Source organism: Lithobates pipiens, unplaced genomic scaffold, assembly GCF_037356315.1.
Source record: "Lithobates pipiens isolate NorthernLeopardFrog02 unplaced genomic scaffold, aLitPip1_a1.2 Scaffold_18, whole genome shotgun sequence".
Lineage (NCBI taxonomy): Eukaryota > Metazoa > Chordata > Amphibia > Anura > Ranidae > Lithobates > Lithobates pipiens.
The window spans coordinates 248,232,204-248,256,908 of record NW_027507758.1 but is presented as its reverse complement, the minus strand read 5'-3'; the positions used below and the strand labels follow the sequence as shown (position 1 = coordinate 248,256,908).

Below are 24,705 nucleotides of genomic sequence, written 5' to 3'. Positions count from 1 at the left end.
TGAATTTTACATGTAGGAGAGAAATGTCAGATTTGACCTGGATGCAAAGTGGTTAAAGGAGCCAGGGCCAATATTTACCTCTCAGGGCTTTTATGTTCTCCTGAATATAACTGCCCCTGAGTACTGCTTTTTTTTATATATTTTCAAAACCAGAAAGAGGTACATTACAGGTAAGTTATGTTTCTTTTTTATTTTACTTTGTTCTTATAGGCAACAAGTTCCTATTATTCACATAGATATGGAAGAAGAACCCTTTAGGGCTTTTGAAAGAAGAACATCTTTGGGGTCTTTTTATTGATGTTTTCACTGTGATTTTCCCTATTTTTCTAATTAAATCGTATTGGAAAGTTGAGTAATAAATACAATGTAAGAACATCGTAATGTTCTGCAAATTATGTTGCAATGTGTTGTACCAATAATAAGCACTGTCCAGGAGCGACTTCATTCAAGCTATACTTTTCTTTGTAGCAAATGACTACATGGTAATAACAATAATGATCACTTCATACACAGTCGATGTGATCAGATGTTCTACGTGAAGCATCATCCCATACATTTTGAGGAAACTCTCATACGAAAACTCATACTTTTTTATTTTACCTTTTCTATTGTGCCTTTGATACCCCCAATATTCAGACTCCTCCTCGGCCTTCTTACTTCGTTTGGAAAGGTCATCATCACTTTTAAATATCTTCTTGGTTTTTCGAGACAAAGAAGAGAAGTTGATCCAACTTACAGGTCGAGAGAAGGGACCATGAGAGTTTCTCTTGATCCTAAGGCTTGCAGAATTGGACTCCTTTCTCATTTTGGCTATCAGTGGGTTGACATATATAAATTACACTGGTTTTCTTCACCATAAAGTAATCATTGTCTTCCTAAGAAACGTATGATGAGTCAAAATGATGCGAAAAGCTGAAACCTCGTTGTCTGTAGCATTATACGAAGAATCATCTCAAGTCTTGTCACACTAACAATCTTCAATAGTAAGGAGCAGATTAACAATCCACGTTGTGTTACACATCCAAACAGCTTCAGCAAAATTGCTCATTTATCAACAGTCTGCACCGGCGTCTGAAAAGGTAAAATCCATAGAAATCCAGTGTGCTGAGATGATAAGCCTTGGAAATGTTCAGCGGTGGAATCAATGTATATTGCAACCCATAGACTGTGAAAGGTGAGCAGTGATTTGGCGTCTCCAGTTTACAAGGAACATTTCGGGCAGGTAGACATAGTATACACTATAAATATAACCTGAGCTGCTGGAGCTGATAGCACTGTGCTTCTTCTAGTGTGAAGTGAGCTGAGTGATCTCCCCACTGGGACTGTCAGTACATGGTGCAGGACACTCCCTGTTCAGTCCCAAAGCACAACACTGACAGCAGCCTATGCCTTCCAAATGTGCATTGCACATGCAAGATCACAAAGCCAGGCAATACACGAAATACTTTTACATGACTGCAGTGTTTGAAAAGCAACATTTGCATCAGCATTCTTGTGAAATTAGTCACCCTAGTGTCAAACTGGATACTAAAGACCAGCATTCACTTATAACCTACTGCTAACATTACTCTCTTGGTAAAACCTGGATGGTGGCAAATGGTTTACAAGTGTGCGTGGCCATAAGTATCTTAGTCTTAGTAAGCAATACTAATTTCAGTGTTACTGGAACAATTCAGAAAAGTATTAGGCCATTCATGGAGTGCTTCTTCATAAGTATAAAATATATTGTTACGCACATTTTGCTGGAAAATATTTATGTACGTAGCTGCCAGTGGTGGCTGGTGGGTCTTTCTTTTGGGGGGGGGGGGGGTGGCAAACAAGCCCCCCCCCCTTCGGACAGCACTAAAACTCCCCCCTCCAGGCGGGCCGCCACTGACACCCGCCCTCTGGGAGGCCAGTGGTGCAACACTGACAACCCCTCTTCCCCGGGCAGCCGGTGGTCAGGCACCTAGCCGATCTAGGGCTGACAGGCTGTGGTGTCCTCTCTCCCTCTCCCGGGGTGCAGGCAGTGGCTCCGATGTCCACTCCTCTGAGATTCCCTCTGCTGTGCGTCTCCTCTCTGTTCCTTCTAAGCGCTAGGCATCCAATAGGATCGCCTGATACTTTAGCCAGACGGGGAAACAGGTCTCATGACCTGCCTCCTGATTTGCAGGGAGGAACTTTAGTGTGAAAATAGCAAAAATGAATTCGCTATCATCGCACAACTGGGTGGTGATCGGGGCGCAGTGCTTTGTGCCCCGAACCCACCCTTTATGAAGCCTATTAGAGCCTCTGGTTCGAATCAGGTGCTTCAAAAAAAAAAACACTCCCTCCATTGTAATCCATAGTCCGGTGCCCTGGTATGTAGATCAAGGGGTCGGCTCCCGTGCACTCTCTATGGATGGGCCTCCACTGATAGCTTTGCTAGCAAAATTTCTGAAGAGAAAATAAAATAAATATTTTGCTGCATGTGCAGAGCCAAATAAGAGATTACAGCAAGTGTAAATGTATGCAATGTTATGGGGGACAGGTTAATATCTTATCTTTATCATTTCTGCTTAGGGCTCATTTACATCTGTGTTAGTTTCTGAAGAGCGAGCCACAGTGGATCACATTTGGAGAGTAGTGCAGATATGACTTTAACAAAATGCAACATGGGGTATCATTTTTGTCAAAGCATCGTGACCATGGCTAGTGTATAATCCCCATTCAGGGCCCATTTGTGGGCAAAAACATGCGTTTCTGCTCCTGTACTACAAGTCATGTGAAAAATTTGCATATATATATATATATATATATATATATATATATATATATATATATATACACACACACACGCAAATAAGCCTCTAACTCTTCAAGCTATGCTCATGCTAAGTGTCCCAAGTGTGAACAGGGGCTAAGCAGCATTCAAATGTTACAGTTCTCATTGCAATCAATTGTAATCTTAGCCTCAAGCTGCAAAAACAGCCATACAAGGGTATATACATGCTGTGGGTGTGGTGCTTTACATCATGGTGTGGCAAAGATTCCTCCCCGTTGTATTTGATGGGTAGTACAGCAGCACAGTGTTGAAGGCTTTTAGGGGGTTAAAACAGGCAGTGAGGGAGAAAAATTTTGCCTCCATGCCACTACATACCTAACACATCTGTAACCCAGCACTCCTCCCCAAAATAAAAATGTATGGGAAAATAAAGCAGCACATATCGAATTCGGGATTAAATTGTGTTAACAGTTGGAGGCGCTTAAAGGGGCATAATTAAAGAGGAGCTCCAGTCTCCCCCAAAAAATTGAAAGTCAGCAGCTACACATACTGTAGCTACTGACTTTTAATATAAGGACACTTACCTGTCCAGGAATCAGGAGCTGTCCTCACCTGAGCTGATTCTTCAATGGGTTTCAGGTCTAGACGCTGGCATCTTGCAGCTTCACAGAGGATTTCCTACTGTGCGACCACTAGCCACGCTGTGCTTGTGAATGGTCCCACCGTCTTCTGGAAGCTGTCATGTGTCCTAGAAGGCTGCAGGTGAAAAGTGGGTGGGTGAACTTTGCATAGGCAATCTTGGCGGAAGTAGGGTACCTGTCAAAACTGGGTACCTGCTCCCCCCCAAAAAAATTGTGGCAATTGTTAAAGAGGAAGGGGGAGGAGGCAAACAAGCAGGACTTCCCCTTCTGGATGAAGTTCCACTTTAAACAAAACTTCAGCCTACTCCACCAATACTACACACATGCCACAGTCCTTTTGCCCATCAAATATGTCTTAACCACTTGCTTACTGGGCACTGCCTAGACCAGTCATCAGCTTTCCGTGCTGTCACATTTTGAATGACAGTTGCGTGGTCATGCTACACTGTACCCGAACACATTTTTTATTATTTATTATTTTTTATTATTTTTTTCACACAAATAGAGCTTTCTTTTGATAGCATTTAATCACCGCTGGGTTTTTTATATTTTGCTAAAACCGATAAAATTTTGAAAAACAGGTAATTTTTCTCCTTCACTGGTGTGTACTGATGAGGCTGCACTGATAAACACTGATAGGCTGCACTCATGGGCACTGATGAGGTGGCACTGATGAGGAGGCACTAATGAGGCTGCACTGATGGGCACTGATAGGTGGCACTGATGATGAAGCACTGATTGGCAGCACTGATGGGCACTGATAGGTGACACTGGTGGTCAGTGATTAGCAGTACTGATGGTCACTGAAAGGTGGCACCACTGGGCACTGATTAGCAGCACTGGTGGACACTGATTAGAAGTACTGATGGGTACTGGTAGGTGGCACTGGTGGGCACTGATTAGCAGCACTGGTGGTCGGATGCTGGGACCAATGTCACTGTAACAGAAGCCGTTTACCAGCTCTCTTCTTTTCTCCTCACGCTGTCAGTGCGAGGAGAAAAAAAAGCCGATAACTGGCTTCCCTTTAACTCTGTGATAAGCTGCTATTGGCTGACAGCTGATTACTTGGTAACGGGCCTCTGTGTTTGGCCATTTACCCCGATCTGTGATCAGCCGAGTCCAAAAGGGGCGCACGAGCAAAGCGATCACGGGAGGACATCTTTGGAAACCCGCGCTGTAGCCGTCTTTCAGCTATAGTGCTAGTGATAAGTGGTTAATAGCTATGCCATAAGTGAGTCTTTAAGTGCTGGTTCACAGTAGCGTTAGTCTCTGAAGAGTAATTTGCATTCACCAGGTGTGGACTGCACCCCACACACATAGTTGCCAACTGTCCCGAATTTCCCGGGATTAGAACATTAATTAGATTAGAAATTAATTTTGTCCCGGGAAATTCGGTTTGTCCCGGGAAATTCAAATTTCCCGTTTTTGCCGCCGGCCACTATAGGTCCGCGGCCACCATTTTTAAGAAGACCAGAAGCTGGTCTTCAATAGAGAACCTGTGGGGCCGCCCACCCCCGCTGCCAGTGTGTGTGTGCGAAGAGCAGTGGGCGGAGCCACAGTTCAAAGTCAGCGCGGCAACGATGGCTGCCGCTTGGAGGACAGGAGATCATATGTCCTGTCGGGGGCCAGTCTGTGAGTGAGTATGTTGGAGCCAGTCTGTGTAGTATGTGAGGGCCAGTCTGTGTAGTATGTGAGGGCCAGTCTGTGTAGTATGTGGGGGCCAGTCTGTGGATGTGGGGGCCAGTCTGTGCAGTATGTGGGGGCCAGTCTGTGCAGTATGTGGGGGCCAGTCTGTGCAGTATGTGGGGGCCAGTCTGTGCAGTATGTGGGGGCCAGTCTGTGCAGTATGTGGGGGCCAGTCTGGAGATGTGGGGGCCAGTCTGGAGATGTGGGGGGGAGCAGTCTGGATGTCAGAGGGGCACCAGATGTAAGGAGGGGCTCCGCTGATGGACACAGATGTGAGGAAGGTACCTCTGATGGGGCACCTGATGTAAGGACACACTCTGCTTGGGACACCTAATGGAATCTGGTGGCAGGCAACATGGCTATGACGCGCTCATGGCTCCCACTGATTCTGCATTATGGTGAGTTGAATGATTTCATTTCATATTACAATGTAATAATAGAAATAATGCGCTTCAATCATCCTGACACCATAACAATCATGGCGCCGGGATGATTGAAGCGCTAACACCAGGTATTTGGAGTATCTTTATCTGCTGATTGTCAAACTCTGGAAAACACATATTGCTATTGTGGTGTAGGATCGGGGGGCTGCTGTCTCTCCTTTCCCTCTCCCCCCCTTTCCCTCTCTTCATTCCCCTCCTTTGCCTCTCCATCCCGCATATATCTCAGACTCTAACCACATCCCTTTGAGCCACGCCCCATATAAGCCACGCTCACTATTTTACGCAAACCACTCCCATATTTTGCCGTGGCACGCAAAGCGCACCGCATTTTCACCTTTTCTATGCCACACCTGTAACTGCATGCCCGCCTCCTAATTATAATACAACTCCGCCTACTGCCAAAAAAGTGTCACGATTTTTTTTTTTTTACAATGTTGGCAACTATACACACACCACCATTAGTACACCACTGCTCCACACATACCTGTAAAATGCTCTCTGAAAAGTATACTGAAAAGTTGAACTCTTTAGAGGGAAAAGTTGAGTAAACTTACTGTTATGTCTTTTGGACAGGAAGTGAAGGGCAGAATTTTCATGTGAATATCCTCCTACGTCTATCAGGGCCTTGACAGATTACATCAGAATACTCATTTCACTAGAAAAGCATTGTATATTCTGACTTTATTACAAGATCAGTAAAGCTGATAACGTATCAGCTTCGCATTTATGTTACTATACATACATTATTTAATCAAACACTTTTTTAGCTTTTACTTACAATTACAGTTTTTCCATTTCCTGACTGAGTGAGGCAATGGTGATGTAACCCCGGGCTCACAGATGCATGTTGGCAAGTTCCTGCCACAAGTTCTTGGGTGCAGACCTGAGTTCCAAGTAGAAAAGGGAGATGGATATATCTGCCCCCAATAAAATATGCCACTTTTTTTCTCAAGCCTGCACAGCAAAGTTATAATGTGCTAGCATGCATCGCATAATAGCACAGTAAGTAACTTACCTTAAAATGAAGCCCTCCAGCGGCGTGCCAACGGGCCTTTCATCTTCTTTCTGGGTTGGTTGATTGGACAAACTGCTATGATGTCACTCTCGTGCATGAGAGGAGCCGCTGTTCCCAGCACTTGACTCTAAAGGAATGGCACAAGTATGCCGTTCCTTCAGAGTGCATGCGCCGGTGACGTCACCAGCGGCTTCACAAGTAAATATCCCCTAAGCAGTGCATGTTTAGGAGATATTTACTGTACTTATAGGTAAGCCTTATTATAGGTATATATATATATTTAAAGTGCCTGGGGTCCATTTTTTTTTCTGGTGCCCTTTACTACTGCTTTCTAACCCTTGATCTAAGGTCAGACCTGCCCCCTCTTCCCCTCCTGCTGTGGCCAATCTGACAATAGCTATGACCAATTCATAGTTGCAACTTGTCTTGTTTCAGAAAATGTTCCAGAGACAAGCAACGGCAAGAGGAATGCAAAGGCTGATACCGTCCCCCCCTCCCTCTGCAATCCTCTTGCCATTGCTTGTCTTAGGAAAGTGTTGTCAACCAACACAAGCTGCATCTATGAACCATGCATCTCCTTCATAGCTGTTGTGTTGGCCATAGAAGGAAGGGAGGGGGGCCAGGTCGGACCTTATTACTAGGATTACAAAGCACACAGTACTTAATAGGGACAAAAAATATGATAGATTGTCTTTAATGTCCATGGCCTTGTTTTGAGAAATTAAAAGCTGGCCAAACAAATGTAGATATTTTTTAAGCTGTCAAATATAATATCTAAAAGTTGTAAACAGTATTTTTTTTTTTAGAAAGATTAGAAAGTGACCAGCACCAGCCATCAACCCTGCTAAAAATGTTCACTGTATCTCAGTCATAGCTAATACATTTCCTGGTTACTGTAATCGATAACTAGAATGAGAAATGAACATTACAGAGTACTAGTTGAAATTTTACTAACTTTTTTTTTTCTAGGTGTAGCCACCTGCTCTGTAGAGATGAAGAAAGAATATACTGAACTACTAAAGTGTCTGAATCTAAGCAAAGGGCAGCCACAGTGAGGAAGACATTTATAAAACCGTAGGACTCCTGTCCTGCTAACCAGACCCCCCTAAAGGATTTGCTGAATTTTAATCTTATTTTCATTAAAATATGATAGTGTGGCTTATGAATTCTTTCATGAGCAGATTTTATAAGGCTGCCAACTACACCAAGTACAGGCCTCCGGGAACTATAGTGCTCGGTGTGTCCTGACGGAGAATCTCTTCAACGTTCTCGGTCATATTTTAAAAGATGCCTAAGGAAGTAATAAAATGTATTTCTCAGTTTAAACTGCACTACATGAATAATCTAGGTCTAGGTACAGAGTACTGACCTTTGCTCTATGGAAATGCTCTACAATGACTCAACTAACAGTCATCCTCAATGAATCATTTAATAGCCTGGCTTTGCAATGGAAATCGCCCTATGAGGAAATACACGGCAAACTTCACAGGTAAACAATACATTTCCAGTGAGCATACAGTGTCCAGGAAGCCGAAGTGTCGGGACACACAGATGGAAGTATAAAGTATTCCCTGACAACCCAAGCCAATCTCTGCATATTACACAACTGTGTAGTGTTGTGATTAGGGACTGCAGTTGTACAGATACTGCTAGATTTTTTTGCTTTTCAAGTAATATTTGCTAAAGTCTATGTCAATATTTGTCAGTCTCAATCCTCGCCTATAGTTACAAGAGTTGGGAGATAACTGAAAAAACACAGCAATGAGTAAAAGCAGGAAAAAATTTTTTTTAATTTTTTTTGTTAAATAGTGAAATGCATCTGTGGTGATTAAAAGTAAAAAATTGTACTAAGGTATCTGCGGATAGCTTTGGCCCTCATCACACTAGAGTCCAAAACAGATCGTTCATGTCCACAAAGCGAATATTCTTGAAAGGGTCTGAATACATGGTCTACATACTATGGTCTTTTATGTGCATTTGTACACTAGACATTCAAAAGTGTTTACAAGCTCAACAGTTAGATACATTTACCATATCAAGAAAAATTTGCATGCCCGGTTTGTTTAGTGCTGGTTTTGCGGAGTTGAATGGATGTAAATGCATGTAAACACAGGCGAATGCGACTAAATGTGCCTGAACTCGGCTTAACCTGCTTTAAATCGGGAACATCTAAACACAGGGAAAAGTGACCTAGGAGGCATACAAGTTATTTATACTTGCCAGATAACTTCTCCTGCATAAGGTCCTTTCACCATTGGGAGTCCACCTGCTCAGTGGAAAATCTGTCCGCTGATCCCCGCTGAGCAGGCCGATGGCTGGTTCGTCTCCGCTCCTTATATACAGAACGCACACAGACACAGCCTGCTTCCTTCTATGGGCGGTTGGATGTAAATGGACCGCCTGTCCATTTACAATCGACTGCCATCTGATCGGATCACCCTGATAGATGCGGAACAGATGCCCATCCATCTGTTTTTAGCAAATAGGATTGGATAGGATGTCTGTGAGTGTCAACTGGCACATGTTCGTTGACTCCCGCTGCTCCATAGGGGACTGAAGGGTCTGATCAAATCCACCTCAAAAACTGACAGGAGGACCTGATCGGTCCGCTAGTGTGAAAGGGGCCTTAGGGTTGGGTTCATGCCTGTGTGGGTGATTGCCATTGTTGGACCGTACCTGTTTTTGCAGCCGCAATCACCCACACAGAAAAACGTGCTGCCACTCAGGAGATGGTGCAGGAGTTTAGGGTTAATGGCACCCCCATGAACTGGAAACCAAACATGGCTTCCCATGTTCGGAACTGCACTGCATTTGCAGTTTCCATGAGGGAACCTGCGTTTTCAGAAGGCACAACAGCCCATCCAGAAGAACGGGTGGCATTCCTGTGCAAAGCGTGGCTCCCAGAGCCGCTCAAGTGGGAACCTAGCCTTAACCTAGAAAAGGTAAACGCAGGAGTGCCAGCATGAATGAGGCTTTAGACATCTGTCAGAATGCCTCAGAAGTCCTGATAAATGGGATGTTCTGTGACAATAATTCAGTTCCTGAAGTCAACTTTGGAACAACATCCAACAGCCCCCTGCATCCCAATAGTTAGTATGACTGCCTATCGTTGTTGCGGACCATAGATCAGCTTTGCTTGATAAAGCACCAAAGTATTTGGGTTTCTGGAGTGTCCCAGCAGATATATAACAAGACATGTAGGCATCAATAGGTGTACATTAAACCAACAAATAGCTAGTTTCCCTTTCTCTTGGACACATGAATGATGGGAGAACTGTACTTTGATCTGAGTTTTTTTGGTTTGTTGATCTTCTGCATCTTTATGAGAAGTTCCTCTCATATTTTTAAAGGGTTCCAGTGAACGCAGAAATACAGGACTTGCCAATAATTAATAGTTTTTGGAATCCAGGTTCTGGGGCTATCCTCCTCATCCTACCCAGCGAGTCAATACCAGAAAAAAGTATTCAGGACCGAAGATTAGACTTTTCAGACATCACTGCTTTCCAGCCTATTCCAGTGATTTACTAAGACAAGTGAAACCAAACAAGTCCCATATTTTATCCTCACACATTCACTTTAATCTAATTTATATAATGGAAAACAAACAAAGTAAAGTGGAAATATCACAAGATGGGCTTGAACACTAAGGTGAGCGAAAACAAAGCAAGAAGACAGCAGGTGACTTATCCCACCAAACACACCCAAAACGTAAACTATCCTTTAGGGGATTTTTCCCTTTAGAAACCTCTACCTGTGACTGAGAGGCTTACTCTGCTCGTTATGGAAAGAAGATCATTGGTCTAGGAAAGCCCATAATTGGGAACAGAAAGCTGAGTTGGGTTGGGTTTCTTGTAATTATATTCCCTTGCATAATATCCAGCTGGAAGAAGAAACCCAAAGTAGACAACAAAAACAATAGAAGGAACTTATGTTAAAATAGACACAGAAACTGTATATAATAACCAAAGGAAAGCTTAAACCTATAAGTGGGCTATATGGGTTGGCCTGCTCAGCCTAATGTCATTGTATCAACAAAAAGCCATCAATTAAAATGAAAAGAAAAAAAAAATCATTGTCAGAAGAACCCTTTCTTACTATAGTAAAAAAAAAAAAAAATCGGTCATTATTGAGAAATTTTCACATCACTTCCTGTCTTGATTTCCCAAAAAGCGCGCAAAAAACCCCCCAAAAAAGTACATATGATCGTACCTTTCCCTGCTTTATCCAATATGAGATTAAAGGAGAAGTATGGACAAAGCCCACTGACAGCAGATGTCACATAGCCAGCCCAAGATCTGCAGAGATCCCGACAAGAATGTTGGGATCTGCCCAGAGTGGCATCTGGCTGAGCCTCGGAGTATGTTGCTGAGAGCCTGAGCCAGACCCTCCCGTCCCCTCCACAGTCCGATGCTCCAGTGAGTGTCAGTGGGGCAGAGAACAGAGTGGTAACTGACTGGTCACCACACTGTGCTCAGAGGGGACCCAAAAACTGAGCGACAGGCAGTCTCTGATCGCTCAGTTGTCAGTGTAGAGCTAGCGGGGGACATCTAGGTGAGTATGTATGTTTATTTTATTTTTTTATTTTCATACTTCTTTTTCAAAAGTTTTGGTCTGAGTCAGGGTTTAAATATAAAATTTGATTTATCATTATCCATACAGGATAGAATACATCATTTGTAAAGGGATTATATGATCAAATTGGGTCAAGGGCAAAAATAGTTTGCAAACCGTGGTGTACACATGTATAATTATTTTATCCATTTATATATAACTGTGGCTAGGACATCTGCACAATGTCAGAACAAGCCAAGAACACCATATAATTCAGTTTTCAGCCCTGAGCCAATGGCCTTGTAAAAAACAAAAGTCTGTGCTGGTTCAACAATGTGTATCTTTTAATTTAATCCATCCACTCCCTGTAATTTCAGCTTGAATGACTCAGCTGGACCTTGCAATACGGGCCTCACCCATGCTTACTATCACTGCTTCACAATAACATTTGGATAGTGCATGGAAATACAGAAAATATATAACAGTCTCAATGATGCATAAGACAATGTTCACTTAATGTAAAAAATAAGATCGTCCAAAACGGATCAATTTTGGGTGAACTTTGCCTATGTAAGAAAGGGCCTCAATTTTTATGCTGCAGACCACTCCATACAATTTTCAAGATTGGACCTGCCAACTCAGAACATGTATATCAATAGGTAGGTGATGATTTTTTTTATTTTTTTACTACTATTGTATTTTCATAAAAAAAAAAAAAAAAAAACATTTAGGAATCGCTTGTAATTAGTGTACATCAAGAAGTACTTGCGGCTCACATAGTCAGGGGGTACTTTGTAATACTGATCTTTACAAGCAGCTGTGTATTTTAAAGTGACTCGGCCTCTTGAAAAGAAAATAACAGCTGCCTGAAAAATAAATCTCTTTATACTTATCTCACCAGTAGGTGGCGAGCCATTCCTTTCCTGTATTTAAGAGATGCAGCCTCTAGCAGAAGATTGGTCTTCCATCCACCGCCCATTATGTGCCTACAGGACACAGTAGTGGCAAAGCAGCCAGCGGGAGGAACCACAGAAGACAGCGGGCATCCGTCACAGTTCTGTGAAGATCCTGTCAGTGGCCGTAGCGCTTGTAGGGTTGCCACATTTCCGGGATTCACAAAGACAGTATGGGTTTTAAGTCATTTTGAATCGGGTTCCAGGCGGAAGGAGACCCGGACACATGATCCAGACCGCACTGTGGCTCTGTGCTTCATCTGCTCAGCTGGTGGCCAGGGGAGGAACATGACTAGTTAATGTTATCAGGCACAAGTTCTTATCTTTATTCAGCAGTTCCGCCAATTTAATCAGAGTCCTGATGTCCACTTCTATACCGATCCGCCAGGGAATTTAATTGCCTGGAACCACAGCACAAGGATTACTCTGCCTGAGCCCAAAATTCATTAAATAGTCCCAGCGGAGTAAGCCTTGTGCTGCGGTTCCCAGCAATGACATTGCCAGGTCTTCCGTCAGATTAGGTGACCCGTCAAATCTTGTAACGGAAGTGACATTCTGTTACGCCATCTTGGTACACCCTGCACTTGTCCGCAGTAAGCCTACAGTCTGAAGTCGCCAAGCGGACATCTTGTTACACTCACTGGAGTCTTGCATTTCACACTTATCTTTCTGTTACAAAATCTGACGGGTCGCCTAATCTGATGAAACACTGGTGGATCGGTATAGAAGTGGACATCGAGCCTCTGATTACACTGCTGAATTAAGACAAGAACTTGTGCCTGATAACATTAACTAGTCATGTTCCTCCCCCAACCACCAGCTGAGCAGATGAAGCCCAGAGCCACAGTCCAGTCTGGATAATCACAATAGGTAAGTACTTGAGCTGAGTGGTTTAACAGTCCTGTTCCTGTCCCCAGCTCCCTGCTGATTTCACAGAATATACTGGAATGGCTGAACAGCATTAAGGCTCATTTACACATGTGGTGGCTTCTGAAGAGCAATCCATGTTTGTATCACTCTTCAGAGGGCATTTGAGGTGGTGGTTATATAACCTCCTCTTTAACCACTTGCCGACCGCCGCACGGCGATGTACGTCGGCAGAATGGCACGGGCAGGCATAAGGGCTTACATGTACGTCCTTGCCTGCCCGCCGGTCGGGGCCCGATCGGGCCCCCGCCCGGTGCCTGCGGCGGTCGGTATTCGTTCGGGAGCGATCCCGGACGAGGGGACGGCCATTCATTCATGGCCACCCCCTCGCGATCGCTCCCGGCGAATGAAAATGTCCGGTGACATCACTTCCTCTCCTGTAATGTAAACACAGGAGAGGAAGTGATGTATTCTCTCCTCCGTGTCGGTATTTTTCGTTCCGGCACCGAGGAGAGAGGTTCGGTGAGTTGCACCAACACACCCCACATACAGTAGAACATGCCAGGCACACTCACACCCCCCCTTTACCCCCCGATCACCCCCCAATTACCCCTGCCCCCCCAGTCACAGTGACACCAATTGCTTTTTTTTTTTTTTTTTTTTGCATTGGTGTCATTTGTGACTGTAATAACTGTTAGGGCAGTTAGGGTTAGCCCCCTTTAGTTCTAATGTGCCCCCCTAACCCCCCCAATAAAGGTTTAACCCCGTGATCACCCCCCGTCGCCAGTGTCACTAAGGCTGGGTTCACATTGCAGCGGTTTATGAGAACGAATGTGATTCGCACCGCAGTGCAAATCACATCCGATCTCTGTGCGATTCGAGTTCAGCCATACAGATAGTATGGCTGAATTCGTGTCGCACCCGCCGCAAACTCGCACTGGACCCTTTTTTTGGCCCGCAGCAGAATCGGATCGCATGGGTGTTCACACCATGCGATCCGAGTTTGCAGATCGCACTGCGATATGCGAACTGATCTGGGGGTGTCATTAACATTTCACTGACACTCCCAGCAGTTCGCATAGGGCAGTGTGAACTGCCGCCGGGAGGCATGCGATGCGGGAACCCGCCGCGGATTCATGGCGTTCCCGCATCGCTCCAGTGTGAACCCAGCCTAATAAGCGATAGTTTTTCTGATCGCTGTATTAGTGTCACAGGTGACGCTAGTTAGGCAGGTAGGTATTTAGGTTCGCCGCAGCTTTTTATAGCGCCAGGGACCCCCATATACTACCGCATAAAGCCCCCTGATTGCCCCCTAGTTAACCCTTTCACCAGTGATCACCATATAACTGTTACAGGTGACGCTGGTTGGTTAGTTATTTTTTTATAGTTTCAGGGCACCCGCCATTTATTACCTAATAAAGGTTTAACCCCCTGATCACCCGGCGGGTGTCATTTGTGACTGTAATAACTGTTAAAGCAGTTAGGGTTAGCCCCCTTTAGTTCTAAGGTACCCCCCTAACCCCCCAATAAAGGTTTAACCCCGTGATCACCCCCTGTCGCCAGTGTCACTAAGGCTGGGTTCACATTGCAGCGGTTTATGAGAACGGATGTGATTCGCACCGCACTGCAGTGCAAATCACATCCGATCTCTGTGCGATTTGAGTTCAGCCATACAGATAGTATGGCTGAATTCGTGTCGCACCCGCCGCACCCGCCGCAAACTCGCACGGGACCCTTTTTTTGGTCCGCAGCAGAATCGGATCGCATGGGTGTTCACACTATGCGATCCGAGTTTGCAGATCGCACTGCGATATGCGAACTGATCTGGGGGTGTCATTAACATTTCACTGACACTCCCAGCAGTTCGCATAGGGCAGTATGAACTGCCGCCGGGAGGCATGCGATGCGGGAACCCGCCGCGGATTCGTGGCGTTCCCGCATCGCTCCAGTGTGAACCCAGCCTAATAAGCGATCGTTTTTATGATCACTGTATTAGTGTCACAGGTGACGCTAGTTAGGCAGGTAGGTATTTAGGTTCGCCGCAGCTTTTTATAGCGCCAGGGACCCCCATATACTACCGCATAAAGCCCCCTGATTGCCCCCTAGTTAACCCTTTCACCAGTGATCACCATATAACTGTTACAGGTGACGCTGGTTGGTTAGTTATTTTTTTTATAGTTTCAGGGCACTCGCCATTTATTACCTAGTCTCACTAGTGTACCCCTAAATTTAGGGGTGTCTACTTTCCAAAATGGGGTCATTTGGGGGGGGTTTGTGCCATCTTGGCATTTTATGGCCTTCAAAACTGTAACGCCCTTAGAAAGCCTGAAGGCGGTGCTTGGTTTTCGGGGCCCCGTACGCGGCTAGGCTCCCAAAAAGTCCCACATATGTGGTATCCCCATACTCGGGAGAAGCAGCAGAATTTATTTTGGGGTGTCATTTCACATATGCCCATGGCATGCGTGAGCAATATATCATTTAGTGAGAACTTTGTGAAAAAAAAAAAAAAAAAAAAAGTTTGTAATTTTCCCGCAACTTGTGGCAAAATATAAAATATTCCATGGACTCAACATGCCTCTCAGCAAACAGCTTGGGGTGTCTACTTTCTAAAATGGGGTCATTTGTGGGGGTTTTGTGCCATCTTGGCATTTTATGGCCTTCAAAACTGTAATAGGTAGTGAGGAGTGAAGTCAAATATTTACGCCCTTAGAAAACCAGAAGGCGGTTCTTGGCTTTCGGGGCCCCGTACGCGGCTAGGCTCCCAAAAAGTCCCACATATGTGGTATCCCCGTACTCAGGAGAAGCAGCAGAATTTATTTTGGGGTGTCATTTCACATATGCCCATAGCATGTGTGAGCAATATATCATTTAGTGACAACTTTGTGTAAAAAAAAAAAAAATAAATTTTTTTTTGTCATTATTCAATCGCTTGAGGCAAAAAAATAAAATATTCAGTGGGCTCAACATGCCACTTATCAATTTCCTTAGGGTGTCTACTTTCCAAAATGGGGTCATTTGGGGGGGTTTTGTACTGCCCTGCCATTTTAGCACCTCAAGAAATGAGATAGGCAGTCGTAAACTAAAAGCTGCGTAAATTCCAGAAAACGTACCTTAGTTTGTAGATGTGACAACTTTTGCGCAAACCAATAAATATACAGTTATTGACTTTTTTTGTACCAAAGACATGTGGCTGAATACATTTTGGCCTAAATGTATGACTAAAATTGAGTTTATTGGATTTTTCTAATAACAAAAAGTAGAAAATATCATTTTTTTTCAAAATTTGCGGTCTTTTTACGTTTATATCGCAAAAAATAAAAATCGTAGAGGCAATCAAATACCATCAAAAGAAAGCTCTATTTGTGGGAAGAAAAGGACGCAAATTTTGTTTGGGTACAACATTGCATGACCGCGCAATTACCAGTTAAAGCAGCGCAGTGCCAAATTGTAAAAAGACCTCTGGTCATTTACCAGCAAAATGGTCCGGTCTGAAGGTGGTTAAACTCCACAGCAGCATTGCACACGGTTGTGGGAAGCCCTCCATCGATTTGGATGGGCCATGTTTGGCAGGCATTACTGCTGGCTGAACCCAACATTGCAGACAACGTGCAGCGTGTCTGGCAGCTTTCTTCCTCCTCCTGTAATGTGGATCACGGCGCTTTCTGCTGTGCATCCCCCTCCTCCTCTGTGCCCAATAGGCTTGCCTGACCTTTCAGTTTCATTCATTTGATACTAGAATATTCATTTGCTTTACTAACACACCTAGGTGGGCTCTGAGTGCAATGCTCTGCACTCCGAGTACACCCTATTTTGAAGCCTGTTAGAGCCTAATGCCACATACACACGATCAGAATTTTGGTCGGAAAAAGCTCTGATCGTTTCCCGATGAAATTTCGATCAAGCTGTCTTGCATACACACGGTCATACCAAATTCCGACCATCAACAACGCGGTGGCGTACAACACGTACAATGAGACTAGAAAAAGCAAGTTCAATAGCCAGTAGCCAATAGCTTCCATCTCGTAGTTGAATCTGAGCATGCGTGAGTTTTTGCGTGTCGGAATTGCATACACGCGATCGCATTTTCGGATAGGAACTTTTTCCGACCTTTTGCTGGCCGAAAAATCAAGAAAAATAAAAAACAGCATTTTAGCTTGCACATGATTGGATGATAAAATCAGCAGAGCTTCCCCCAATTTCAGATCTTCCCCTCAGATTTACAGCGACGGCACTTCCAAGGGCACTTCCAGTGCAATTTCAAGTGCGCTTTACTGGAGGGAGACTGGTGATCTTAAACAAAGGACACTATATGGCAGAACTCAATAGACTGGTAGATGACAAGGAGACTTATGAAAAACTAAAAGGGGAACCCCACAAACAAATATTAAACAAATCCAATTTTAAACAAATACTAAACACAAACAAATACTAAATTGAAAAAACTGGTTAACAACTTCAGCCCCAGAAGATTTGGCTGCTCAATGACCAGGCCATTTTTGTGCAACACTGCACTGCATCGCTTTAAACTGACAAGTGCGTGGTCGTGCGACACTGTGCCCAAACAAAATTGATGTCCTTTTTCTGACACAAATAGAGCTTTCTTTTGGTGGTATTTGATCACCTCTGCGGTTTTAATTTTTTGCGCTATAAACAAAAGAAGAGCGACAATTTGGAAAAAAACACAATGGGGGTTATTTACTAAAGGCAAATCCACTTTGCACTACAAATGCACTGCAAGTGCACTTAGAAGTGCAGTCACTGTAGATCTGAGGGGGATATGCAAGCAAAATAATAAACAGCATTGTTGCTTGTATATGATTGATAAAACCAGCAGAGCTTCCCCTCATTTCAGATCTTCCCCTCAGATCTAAAGCAACTGCACTTCCAAGTGTACTTGCAGTGCACTTGTAGTGCAAAGTGGATTTGCCTTTAGTAAATCAACCCCAATGTCTTTTACTTCTTGCTATAATAAATATCCCAAATTTCTTTTCAAATAATTTTTTTTTCCTCAGTTTAGGCCGCAATATATTCTTCTACATATTTTTGGTAAAAAAAAAAGCAATAAAGAGTATATATTGATTGGTTTGTGCAAAATGTACTTGTAGTGCAAATTGGATTTGCCTTTTGTAAATAACCCCCTTTGTAATATAAAGCTAGTCCACAGTTATATCACATGGCTTCAACATTTCTAGTAACGTATAACTTTAAAGGAACAGTCCATCCACAAATAATTCTAAAGAAAACATTTGCTCTATGGGACACCAGCTGCAAAACACTCTGTTGTAGTATAAGAATAGTATGCAGCTCTAAGTAACAGAAATTGTAATACTATCTGTATCAAATTATATATGTCATCACTGAGTATAACTATAAAGAAAAACTACAATCAAATATAATTGAAAAAATACATTGCAACGCAGGTGGTTATTATACCAACATGGCAGATATAAAGTAATATATTAATACATCTACTGTACCGTTGTTTCAATAATGCAGGGAACAATCCATTCATCGGTATATCTCACTTTTGACCACTAGGTGGCACAGCACTCCACATTTTGTAATTCTCTAGGTGTTGTAAAGCTTTTTTTTTGCAATACAACTTTTAATGCAATAAAAAAAAGTTGATGTGGTTGGATGACAAATGCCCAAAACAGTTATCATTTGTTATAAAGAAGAAACAGCTATTCAAAAGTTATAAAATTGAGAAATGTAGAATGATCTCATGTCTAAATTTTTAATTGTAAAGTGCACAATCACAATGTAAATGTGATAGCTAAAAAAAAAAAATAAATAAACATTGTGGGTTAAGGATGTATTTTATTTCCATTTGTATGGATTACTGGCCTTTTTCAATAAATACTTGCTATCTGGCTGTGTTTCAATACTTTTAGGTCACAGAAGATTATGCAAGAGAGCCAGCAATGGTAGACTTCACATTTCTATTAGGACAGGGGTAGGCAACCTGGGGCCCTCCAGCTGTTGTGGAACTACATTTCCCATGAGGCATTGCAAGGCTGGCAGTTACAATTATTCCCAGAGGCATGATGGGTCTTGTAGTTCTGCAACAGCTGGAGGGCCCCAGGTTGCCTATTTAGGGCCTAAATCAAGATACTGCATAGCAGTGGTCATCAACCCTGTCCTCAGGGCCCACTAACAGACCAGGTTTGCAAGATAACTGCAATACATCACAGGTGATATCATTTGATGCTCAGTGATTGTAGTATTCTAGTCTGCATCTCCCCAAGGTAATACATAAAACCTGGCCTGTTAGTGGGCCCTGAGGACAGGGTTGATGACCACTGCTGTATAGCACACTTTCTTGAATAGTCCTTTGAGGGACAATTGCAAACCATATGATGCAGCACAGAGCTATTGCTTGTGCAAATAGCAAGTTTATGAATGTTTACAAGATATGTTTGATGCTTCTGGGGCAAGGAAAAAAGTTTGTTCATCAGTTTGCTAAAATGCAGTGATCAATTATTTTTCATTTTAGTCGCATCCAAATATGATCTGGAGTTATACGGTGTCTTTGAGGACATAACAGATCTCCCATACACGGTATTTAACCACTTCAATACCGGGCACTTAAACACCTTCCTGCCCAGACCAATTTTGAGCTTTCAGCGCTGTCGCACTTTGAATGACAATTGCGCAGTCATGCTACACTGTACCCAAATGAAATTTTTATCATTTTTTTTCCCACAAATAGAGATTTCTTTTGGTGGTATTTGATCACCTCTACGGTTTTTATTTTTTGCGCTACAAATAAAAAAATACCGAAAATTTTGAAAAAAATAATGTTTTTTTTTTGTTTCAGTTTCAAAACTTTGTAAATAAGTACGTTTTCTCCTTCACTGATGGGCACTGATGGGGCTACACTGATGGGCACTGATAAGGCGGCACTGATGGGCACCAATGAAGTGGCACTGATAGGCGGCACTGATGGGCGACACAGATGGGCGACACGGATGGGCGACACGGACGGACACTGATAGGTGGCACAAATTGGCACTGATAGCTGGCATGGATGGGCGGCACGGATGGGCACGGATGGGCATGGATAGGCGGCACAGGTGGGCATGGATGAGCGGCACAGGTGGGCATGGATAGGCGGCACAGGTGGGCACTCATAGGCGGCACAGGTGGGCACTCATAGGCGGCACAGGTGGGCACTCATAGGCGGCACAGGTGGGCACTCAGGCGGCACAGGTGGGCACTCATAGGCGGCACAGGTGGGCACTCATAGGCGGCATCAGTGTTATACTATAGTAATGGATGCCAATCAGTGCCAAACAATAATGCATGCCAATCAGTGATGCCCATTGTGGGCACTGATTGGCATCCATTATGGGCACTGATTGGCACCCATTGTGCTGACTGGCATCCCTGGTGGTCTAGGGAGGATTATGACCTTTATTACCTTTTCCCTGGTGGTCTGGTGGCGTCCCTGGTGGTCCAGTGTGGGCATCCTCGGGGGGGCTGTGCTGATAATCGATCAGCACAGACCCCCCCTGTCAGAGGAGCAGCCGATCGGCTCTCCTCTACTCGCGTCTGACAGACGCGAGTGAGGGAAAGCCGATCACCGGCTCTTCCCATTTACACTGTGATCAGCCGTGATTGGACACGGCTGATCACATGGTAAAGAGTCTCCGTCGGAGACTCTTTACCGAGATCGTAGTTGCCGGGTGTCAGACTGACACCCCGCAACAACGATCGCCGCGATGCGCGCCCCCGGGGGCGCGCAGCGGCTCATAATCCTGATCACGTCATATGACGTCCGGTCAGGATTATGAAACCACTTTGCCGCCGTCAATTGCCTATAGGGCGGGCAGCAAGTGGTTAAAGCTCAACTCCAGACAGAGGGATTATTTAACTATCCACAAGGTTACTTTGTCTTCTCTGTTTTTCAGTAGTTGAAATAGCTTAAAGAGGGATTCCACTGGAAAAAAATTTATTAAAAGCCAGCAGTTATAAATACTACAGTTGCTGACTTTTAATAAATGGACACTCACCTGTCCCAGGCTCCAGCGATGTCAGCGCCATTCTCGGTGAGGGAATCAGGAAGTGAAGCGTTGCGGCTTTCTTTTCCCGGTTCCCTACTGCACTGCAGTCGTGCAGCGCAATGGGAATGGTCCGCGCTGTCTCTGGGACCCGCGTGTGTCCCAGCATACAGCGCGACGGGACAGGAAACAGCATAGACTCCCGTGGGAGTCTATACCCAGAAGTGGGTGCAAATATCTGTCTTAGACAGGTATCTGCACCCCCCTCCCCCCTGAAAGTTGCCAAATGTGACACCGGAGGGGGGAGGGTTCCGATGAGCGGAAGTTCCACTTTAGGGTGGATCCCCGCTTTAAGCAGATCGCCTATTCCTCGGTATTATTGTTACCTGTTTTTGTGACCAGGCACTGACATTTTCCCCCATTGGAGAATTAACCCCATAGTCTGGAGAAGGAGAGGGGTGGTTGATAAAGTCATGCCTCCTTTTGTCAGTTGGTACAATTGGCACATCGCCTGTTTGCAACCCACCACATGCACCACATGAATTGACTGGCAGCACCAGCACACACCCCTACTGTGTCCTGCATTTCCCTTTGAATGATGGGAAATATAATGCTTTTTTTTCCAAGCACAAGTGACATGCAACAATAGCTAATGTCCCCCCCAACACCAGTGACCAGGGTATTGATTCTAAGCCGATGATGTCACTGAGATGAAAAACTGCCATTTACCCAAAAAGTAAGGGAGTATTTTAAAATATTGATCAGTAATTTATTTAAGTATGGGGAGATGGATATGGAAATATTAAATGTGCAGGGTCTTGGAGTTGACCTTTAAGAGAGAACCATAAAATAAAAGAGAAAGCCAGCTATTAAGTGTTTTAACTTGAAGACTATCAAAAAAAATCTGCATTTACCTCCATCAAAGCACAAATACATATGACAATATTCCATTTGAGTGTCATAATAAAACGGAAATGAACTATTAAGCAATAGGCACCCATTTACCACATCAATTTAAGAAGAAATAGAAAATACTGCCTCTGTACATCAATGATCAATGAGCAAACTAAACTATCCAGAATGAATACATGATTAATAGAATAAACCATTTCAGAAAAGAACTTAGTCCATAAGCCACATTTGTTAAACAATAAAATCCATTGTGCGATTCTGAACTGGGCAGTGCTGACACTCCAGATCACAGCCTTCGGCAAACCTTGACTGTTATTACGTCAAGAGTTACCCTTGAATAGCGAGAGGAGACCGAGTCTCACTCACCCGCTGAAGCTAAAGCCCAGAAATATCAGAAAACTGGCTCTTAATGTTCTCTGCAAATCGTCCTCAATTAGAGGGGAAGGGCCAGCTGACCGAAGAGTAGAAAGAAAGGAGCTTTTGTGGCACATATTCAAATAAGCATTAGCTGCTATTCAAATTACACAGGTTTTGAATTATAGATGTTGTCTCAGCCAGAAAAACCCAAAGTCCTCATGAACAATTCATGCAGTCATTACGTTTATTTGAAGTATTATTTACCTGGAAATCTACAATGGGCTGTGTTTATCCCTTCAACAAAATCATAAGCAGAGTTCCTGCAGATTTATTGAAGCATTCAAACTTTAGAAATGTATACAAACGCGTAATAGTAATATAGCATTGCCTCTGTTAAATTCATTGTAAGGCCACATATTGCTATTCACTTGGATTATGTCGCCAAGAGTGCATCGCTGCCTGTTCTTGGTGCAGGAAAAGGTAGCTTCGGCACCAGTGTTGATCCAACATGGGTTGGCATTATTGTTAATGTCAGGTTATGGGAAGATTAGGGTAGGGCCAAAAGTTAGAAGATAGGGTACAGGGGTCAGGGTTCAGCTTATGGTTAGATTAAAGAGGATAAATGTTAGGTTAAAGCAGCCATTCTCAACCAGGGCGCCTCAAGAAATTGCTAGGGGTTCTTTGGGCTGTGCCTAATTGACCTCCCTTTTGATGGTGCCTGCATTACTTCAGAGCCACTAGGATGTCACCATTTATCTTTTTTTAAAACTCTTTTTATTGCAAAGGTATAAACACAGTTTACAGAGTAGATTGATTTTCACTATCATTTGCAGTATAAAGGATATTGCAACCAAAGGGCAAAATAATTAAAACAGCTTGTCTCACAACCGCAGAGATCATATCATTTAATAGATATATCAACATTTGAGATCAATGGGTGCATACATAGTCGTACAGTGGCTATAATTGAAGCAGTGGCAATTACCAAGTCCAGGCATTAAAATCGCAGCAACATAGCTTAATGTTCCATACAGTCAGGGCCGGTGCTAGCACTAGGCAAACTAGGCAGCCGCCTAGGGCGCTCTACTGCCTAGGGGCGCCTGGCCACTGGTGTTCCTACACTCTTCTCTCTACAACAAGCAACTAAGTCTCAGCATCAGCAGGCAGCCACTGCTCCCTTCGCACATAGTGTCAGAGGCACAGTGGCGGCTTGCTGTGTCTGTGTCCGGATTCCCGAATGAATGGAAGCAAGAAAACATTTATTAATGGGCACTAAGCTACATTGTTGGGCGCTGGTGAGGCTGCTTTTGATGGGCATTTAATTAAAAGGGTGGGGTATACATGAGCAGGACAAAGGGGGTGGAGCCAAGGGGGTGCAACAAAATGAGGTTTCGCCTAGGGTGTCAAAAATCCTTGCACCAGCCCTGTATACAGTATAGAGTAGAAGAGCTCCAGATATCCCAAATGTTGTACCTTTTTTTTAGGACAGCCTCTATGCTTGAATAGTAGTTTCTCATAGGGTAAAATTTGGTTGAATGACTGTATCCAGTAGTGCACTGAAGTAGGAGTGGGCTGGATCCATCCAAGTGCTATGGATTTACAGGCCAGAAGGAGTGTTTCTCTCAGTAATATTCTACCAAGGACCTTTTTAGCTAACTGTAAGGAAGATATTATTCCACCAACCACTAATGTGCATATTCCCAATGTCTTCAGATGGCCTAATCTTTAGCAGGTTTTCACTGAGACCTGAAAATTGTTTCAAGGGTTCCTCTGGAGTAAAAAGTTTGAGGAAGGCTAAGTTAAAGTGGCCTGCAGTCATTTTTTTTAAATCTTTCCATCTATTAAATCCTTCTTGTTTTAACTTTGGATAGTAAAACATTTTTTTTTTGCCAGTAAATACCTTATACAGCCCACTTCCTGTTTCTTCTCTAGTAAAAAGCCTAGGCTTATGACATCATTCACAGCTCTCTCACTCTCATGAGAGTTTTCCAGGAAGGGAGGGGGGTGAGTCATAAGAGAGCCAATGAGAGCTGCAGAGCTGGAGGTGTGTCTGCACAAATCCAGGAAGTTAACAGGCAGAAGCTTCAGCTGCCCACAGTTAAAATGGTTGTAGCCAAACTCAGTGGAGGGAGATTTCTGCAGCATAATTGACAAGTACAGAATCACAGTGTATATATATATATATATATATATATATATATATATATATATATATATATAAACTAATATGCAAAGTGGTTGGAGGGACGCTTCAGAGTGGCAAAGATGTTTTTATTACAAATTATGCGAGTAGACTGCAGTTCCTCTTTAAAGTGTACACATTTCGTCTTGAAAGCTGCAATATATTTTTGTTCCTGGGTTTCAATTCGCTTTGGGTTTTAGGCTCAAAGGTAAGTAATAATCTGCAAGGTTAGGTTAAGGGAAAACATTAGGGTAATGTTAAGGGTTAGGTGTGAAGGACAGGTTAAGTTTTGGGTTAGTATGAGGGTTAAATGTTGAGAGAAGGTATTACAGATTAATCTAGACATTGGGTT

The 24,705-nt window shown here is 43.6% G+C and overlaps 1 protein-coding gene across 7 annotated transcripts in view; it reads right to left on the bottom strand.

The window, feature by feature from the left end:
- The window catches only part of NHSL1 (NHS like 1), a 289,800-nt gene that overhangs the window by 145,569 nt on the left and 119,526 nt on the right, over positions 1-24,705 (bottom strand). Inside the window, exon 1 of one of the 7 annotated variants that reach the window (XM_077486757.1) lies at positions 601-1,323. The exons of 5 other annotated variants lie outside the window; for them this stretch is intronic. In XM_077486757.1, the coding sequence (XP_077342883.1) occupies positions 601-805 (205 nt within the window). In that variant the 5' untranslated portion in view covers positions 806-1,323. Of the gene's footprint in view, positions 1-600; positions 1,324-24,705 lie in introns of those variants that run through there. One more of the 7 variants, XM_077486760.1, reaches the window with a different exon arrangement.